General features: G+C 41.5%; 1 protein-coding gene across 1 annotated transcript in view; it reads right to left on the reverse strand.

Annotated features, from left to right (window-relative positions):
• Positions 1-574: 574 nt before the first annotated feature.
• Positions 575-6,844, reverse strand: part of STX17 (syntaxin 17) — an 82,959-nt gene continuing 76,689 nt past the window's right edge. The window contains exons 8-9 of the mRNA XM_006864746.1: positions 1,548-1,634; positions 575-814 (exon numbers count right to left, since the gene is read on the reverse strand). Of these exons, the coding sequence (XP_006864808.1) occupies positions 575-814; positions 1,548-1,634 (327 nt within the window). The remainder of the gene's footprint in view (positions 815-1,547; positions 1,635-6,844) is intronic.

Genomic DNA, 6,844 nt, shown 5'->3' on the forward strand with positions numbered 1-6,844 from the left:
ACTATTAATTTTCTTACCCAGTAATTTGGGGTGGGGTGGGGGGGGAGGTTCACCAAAAGCAATAGGATTCACCAACTAGACCCCACTATCAAGTTCACCTGGGCCACTACCCTAGCTAGATGCTGATTTCTCTATCTTATGAGAAAGACTCTTCAGCTCCTAATTTTTTTGCTAACAGGCTTAAACAATCTCCTACAATTAATTATGCTCAGCCTTAGGGCCTTCAAGTCAATGTTAAGGAAGAAACTATTCTTCCATAACCCAGTATTCCCATACGTCTGCTCCAGAATTATAGGATACGTTTTCACATGTATAGACAGCAAATAGGCTCTTTGGCAGTCTTTAAACTTTACCTGATAGACACTGTACACTCTCAGCCCTAGCTCCTCTATCTCTGCGTTTCCATCGACACCCCCAGCAAACTACAAAGTATATATCCAGTTATCACAGTTCAGCCATCTACAGCCCGATGTTGATACACTTGTGCTTCAGAAGCTGACCGAGTGTCCGTCTTGAGAAACAGAGCCAGCATTGGGAGAGCTGTGTTGGCGCCCATGATGCTGAACTCTGATTTTTAACTGCATTTCTTCTCAGTTTGGCTGGGAAGATCTGGACAGCTGGAAGTGAGCTTCTCCATCATTTTCTGTTTCTTTCTTTGTATCAATTTTCCACCTGTGAAGCCCAACACCCCACCACCAAGTGCAGCTGCAATTCCTGCTACTTTGAAGCCTGCAAGGAGGCCAATCGGACCCCCCACCACTCCTCCGATGAGTGCACCTGCCACAGGCAGAGCTGCCAGCTTGTATTTTGCAGCCTGGGGGAAAAAAAAAATTCAATTTAGAAATTGAGTGGCGAATACGTGCCTGTGGTGATGTGCATTTTCCTCTCATTACTCCTGGCAATGCCTCTTTAGCTCTTGGTACATAATTAACCTTAAAGACTGTACGTGTGGGGGAGAAGGAAGTATTCCACAGGTATCCCAATGGCTCCAACTCTCAGAGCTTAAGAGAAATGAGCTACAAGAAGCAGACTGCTACAAATTGATTTTAGTTTCAAAACGATCAATCCACTATCTAGCTGACTTATTTAAATATTTTCAGCTGCCACAGATTACCCCCAAAGCTTTTATGTTACACAGATTATTCTGTAGCTACATACCTGGGGTTAAAAGCAACATTCTGTGAAAAATAGATGGCACCACTCCACGCATGCTGTCACGTCTTTACACATCTGCCCCTAGTGGCTTCTGGCAATCTTCCTCTCATTTCTCCCCTAAACCTCTGAAAATACTCCCTGGTAGCCCCGAAGGCCTTGGAGTGGGGCTTCAGCTGATTCTCCTTTAAAAACATTTCTAACTCGACAGAATGAATCCTTGAGTAGACTATTAGAACCACCATCGATGGCCTGCACTACCTGTGTGTCATTTCTTCCTGATTTCCTTAATTGCTGGTTCCCTCAACATTAAAGGGAGCAGATCAATTGCGTTAATACTAGAGAGTCTTGGGAGCCAAAGCACCATTGATTTGTCAGCAGGAGTAGAATCTTACCTTCCCCAAGTTTTTGGTTCCCTCTTCAACGTTCACAGCAGCATTGTTGACGTGGTCTTCAATGCTGTCAATCTTCTCCTGCTGGGACTAGATGCAAAGGAATTATGAGTGAGCGGTCCAGCTGAGGAGCAGCAGTCAGCCAATACACACTATTTTAATCCCTGTCATCAGGCTCTGGGTACTGCAGCCTTGCGGTCTTAATAGTGGTTCATTAATAGCATCTGATAAACCATGTCGAAAGCACACATTCACTTTTATGAGAAAAAGACGGGGGCTTAATTGTGAGGTAATAAAAGGGTGGTGCCTCAAAAGCAAAAACCATCTCATACTGAAACTCATGCACATACACACACATTATCTTCCAAATGAATTTATTTCCTTTCCAGGAGGAAAAAAGAATCCAAATCAACATTTACACATCATCTTGGGTTTGATGGAAAAAAAAAAACAAAGAAAGAAAACTATAATTGATTTTCTTTGAAGAGTCCAGTAAAAACCAGAAGTTACCATCATTGTAAAATGCCCTTGATCCAATACATTCAAACTGTTATGCTTTTGGACTAAGGACACAATATGCTCAGATCTGCTGTGAGATCTTCCCATGCGTGAGATGCCCTGTCCTGTGTTTCACATGTGTACACATAAATACATCTGAAAATCATGACAAGTTAACATGTTTCAGATAAGTGGACAGGTAAGGCACCTATATAAAATGGCAGCGGCTATGCTGACATGAAGAGTCTCCATGTCAAAGCCATGTCTAGATTGTTGAGGGCCATCTTCTACTCAGATGTGGGAACCTGTACTTACATTTCTTGCAAGTGGTCACTGCTCAACCACCTTCAAGGACAGGTCCTTATGACCTCCCATGAGTGCACAACTTTATGTAAACCTATACACTGTATTTACATACAACAGGCAACCATTTAAAAGTATACAGTAGGATTCTTTTGAAACCCCACTGTCATGGCGCCAACTCCTACCCACAGTATGATAAGTTTGGATGAATGCCTAAACTCATGTAACTAACATCACAGAGGCCCTGGTGACACAGTGGCTAAAGTGCTCAGCTGCCAACGAGTCGGCCATTGAAACCCATCAGCTGCTCTGACGACGATGTGGCAGTCTGCTTCCATAAAGAAGACCACCTTGGAGACCCTTCTGTGCTGTCCTAACAAGAACAAGCTATGAGTAGGCACCTACTGGATGGCAGTGGGTTTGGCTTTTGACTGGTAATTTCCATCACAGTTACTGGTAATAGAATTTTGTTGTAGGTTTTTAACTCACAGAAAAGGAAGAGAATTCCTCTTTGATCTTAGCTAAATGCCATCGTCTACTATTATAAACAAATTCAGTGATCTTCAGTGTTTCAGTGCCCTTGTATAACTGACCTAGTCACCTTCATTGTTAATGCTGTTACTGCCGTACAGTCAGTTTTAACCCAACGAGACCACAGCACCACGGGGAGGAATGTTGCCTGGCCCCGCACAAGCTTTGCTAGCTTTAAGCTCACTGTTGCTACCATGTTGTCAGTCCATCTCTCTGAGGATCTTTCTCTTTTTTTCTGACCCCCTACTATATACTGGTGTAGCGTTGTGGGTTAATGTGTCAGACTGCAACACCGTTTGAGCTGCAAGGTTGTCGGTTCAAGCTCACCAGCTGCTCCTCAGAAACCCTATACAGGATGGCTATGGGTCGGAACTGACTCAATGGCACTTAACAACAACAGCAAGTATACACTAAGCATGTTATCCTTGTCCAGGGACTGATCCCTCCTGATAACATGCCCAAAGTGTATGAGACAAAGTCTACACTGTTGCTTCTAAGGAGCATTCTGGCTGTAATTTTTCCAAGAAAGATTTGTCTGTTCTGCTGACAGCCTATGTTATATTTGATATTCTTCACCAACACCATATTTCAAAGGCATTCATTCTGCTTCAGTCTTCCTTATTTATTTTCCAGATTTTGCATGTATATGTTGCTGTTGCTGTTAGGTGCCATTGAGTCGGTACCGACCCATAGTGACCTTATGCACAGCAGAACGAAACACTGCCTGATCCTGGGCCAACCTCACTATTGTTGCCATGCTTGAGTCCATCGATATTGCCACTTGGCCAATCCATCTCGTTGGGGGGTCTTCCTCTTTTCCTCTGACCCTCCACCTTACCAAACATGATATCCTTATCCAGTGACTGGTCCCTCCTGACAATATGTCTGAAGTATGAGAGATGAAGTTTGGCCATCTTGGCCTCCAAGGAGCACTCTGGCTGCACTTCTTCCAAAACAGATCTATTGGTTCTTTTGGAAGCCCATGGCACTTTCAATATTCTCCTCCAACACCATAACTCAAAAGCACCAATTCTTCGACGGTCTTCCCTATTCACTGTCCAGCTTTCACATGCATATGAGGTTACTGAAAATACAACGGCTTGGGTCAGGTGCCCCTGAGTCCTCAAGCTGACATCTTTGCTCTTCAACACTTTAAAAAGGTTTTGTGCAGCAGATTTGCCTAATGCAATACATTGTTTGATTTCTTGACTGCTGCTTCTGGGAGTGTTGATAGTTGATTAAAGAAGAATGAAGTCCTTGACAACTTCGGTCTTTTCTCCGTTGATAAAAATGTTGTTTATTGGTCCAACTGAAAATACACTGTCTTGGGTCTAAATGTGACATCTTTGCTTTTTAACACTTTAAAGAGGTCTTTTATACCATATTTGCCCAATACAATACATCATTTGATTTCTTGACTGCTACTTACATGGACATTTATTGTGGATCCAAGAAAACTTACAAATCAGGCTGCGAACCTCAAGGTTGGCAGTTGGAAACTACCAGCTGTTCCGTGAGAGAAAGATGAGGCTTTTTGCTCCTGTAAAGATTTGCAGCCTTAGCAACCCTGTGCAAAGTCGCTATGGGTCAGAACCGACTCCACAGTCCTTAACAACAACAAGAAAGCTTAAATTATTAACAATGTTTATCATGATGTTGCTTACTGATCCAGTTGTGAGATTTTCTATTTTCTTTATGTTGAAGTCTAATGCATACTGAATGCTGTAGTTTTTGATCTTCCTCAGTTAAATGCTTCAAATCCTCTTCCCTTTCAGAAATTAAGTTTGTATCATGTGCATATCACAGGTTGTTAAGGAGTCTTCCTCTAGTCCTGATGCTGGGTTTGTTCTTTTAGTCCAGCTTCTCAGATTATCTGCTCAGCACAGTTTGAGTAAGTACGGCGAAGGGATACAAACATGTTGCACAACTTTTCTGACTTTAAACTAGTCAGCATTCCAATGTTCTGTCCCAACATGAGCACAGTTGGGTATCCTAGAATTCCTATTCTTCGCAATGTAATTCATAATTTGTTATGATCAATACAGTTGAATGCCTTTGCATAGTAAATAAAACACAGCAAACATCTTTCTGGTATTCTCTGCTTTCAGCCAAGATCCATCTGACATCAGCAATGATATCCTTTATTCCACGTCCTCTTCTGAATCCTGAAAACTTCCATTTCGGGCAATTCCCTGTTAATGTACTCCTGTTACCATTTTGAATTATCTTCAGCAAAACTTTATTTGCATGTGATATATTGTTCGATAATTTACACATTCTGTTGGATCACCTTTCTTTGGAATTGGTACAAATATGGATCATTTCCACTCAGTTGGCAAGGCAGCTGTCTTCCAAATTTCCTGGCATAGATGAGTGAGCAATTCCAGTGTTGCATTCATTTGTTGGAACATCTTAATTGGTGTTCTGTTGTCTTCTAGTACAGCTTGGAGTTTCTCCTTATATACCATCAGTTCTTGATCATATGCTACCTCCTGAAACAAACATCAACCAATTCTTTCTAGTACAGTGACTCTATGTATTCCTTCCTTCTTCTCTTGATGCTTCCTGCATCATTCAGTATTTTGCCCATGTTGTTGTTGTTGCTAAGTGATGTGGAGTTGTTTTCAACTCATAGTGACTCTGTATAGGGTTTCCATGGCTGTATATCTTTGCAGGGGCAGAAAGCCTTCTTGTTCTCCAGATTTTGCCCGATGTTGTTGTTAGGTGCCATCGAGTTGGTACCAACTTGTAGTGAACCTATACACAATAGAACCAAACACTACCCAGTCCTGGGTCAACATCACAATCATTGCTAAGCCTGAGCCCATTGCTGATGTCATGCTGCCAATCCATCTCGCTAGGGGTCTTCTTCTTCTTCACTGACCCTCCACTTTACCAAACACAGTATCCTTCTCCAGTGACTGATCCCTCCTGACAGTATGTTTGAAGTATGAGAGATGAAGTCTGGCCATCCTGACTTACAAGGAGTACTCAGGGTATACTTCCAACACAGGTCTATTCTTACTTCTTCCAGCACAGATTTTGCCCATAGAATCCTTTAATATTGCAACTTGAGACTTTAATTTGTTCTTCAGTTTTTTTCAGCGTGATGAAGAAATGGTGCACATGTTCTTCCGTTTTTATTTCTGAATCTGGGTCTTTGCACATTTCATTAAAATACTTTACTAGGTGTCTTCTTGAGCTGACCTTTGAAATTTTCTGTTCAGCTCTTTTACTTCTTTATTTCTTCCATTCACTTTAGGTACTCTTGTGTTTAAAAGCAACTTTCAGAGTCTCTTCTGACATCCATTTTGGTCTTTTCTTTCCTTTTTAATGACCTTGTTTTCTTCCTATATGATGTTTTTGATGTCATCACACAATTCTTTGGGTCTTTGGTCATTAGTGCCCAATGCATCAAAACTATTCTTAGGATGGTCTCTAAATGTAGGTGGGTTATATTCAAGGTGGTACACTGGTTCTTCTGGAGTAGTTTTAATTTTCTTCAGCTTCAACCTGAACTTGCATAGGAACAATTGATTGCCAGTTTCAGTTGGCCTCAGACTTTATACTGATTGATGATACTGAGCTTCTCCATGGCCTTTTTCACAGATGTAATCAATTGGATTCCTATGTATTCCATCTTGTGAGGTCCACATGTAGTCGCTATTTATGTTGAAAAGGGTATTTGCAATGCATAAGTCATTGGTCTTGCAAAATTCTATCATGGAACCTCCATTGTTATTTTTAATCACCTAGGCTATATTTTCCAACTATTGATTTTTCTTCTGTTTCCAGCTTTTGCATTTCAATCACCAGTAATTATTAATGCATCTTGAATGCATTTTTTATCAATTTCAGTGCAGCCAGTGTGCTCCTTGGAGGCCAAGATGGCCAAACTTTGTCTCTCATACTTTGGACATATTGTCAGGAGGGAACAGTCGCTGGAGAAGGATATCATGTTTGGTAAG

The sequence above is a fragment of the Chrysochloris asiatica genome, unplaced genomic scaffold (genome assembly GCF_000296735.1).
Source record: "Chrysochloris asiatica unplaced genomic scaffold, ChrAsi1.0 scaffold00069, whole genome shotgun sequence".
NCBI classification, from domain to species: Eukaryota; Metazoa; Chordata; class Mammalia; order Afrosoricida; family Chrysochloridae; genus Chrysochloris; species Chrysochloris asiatica.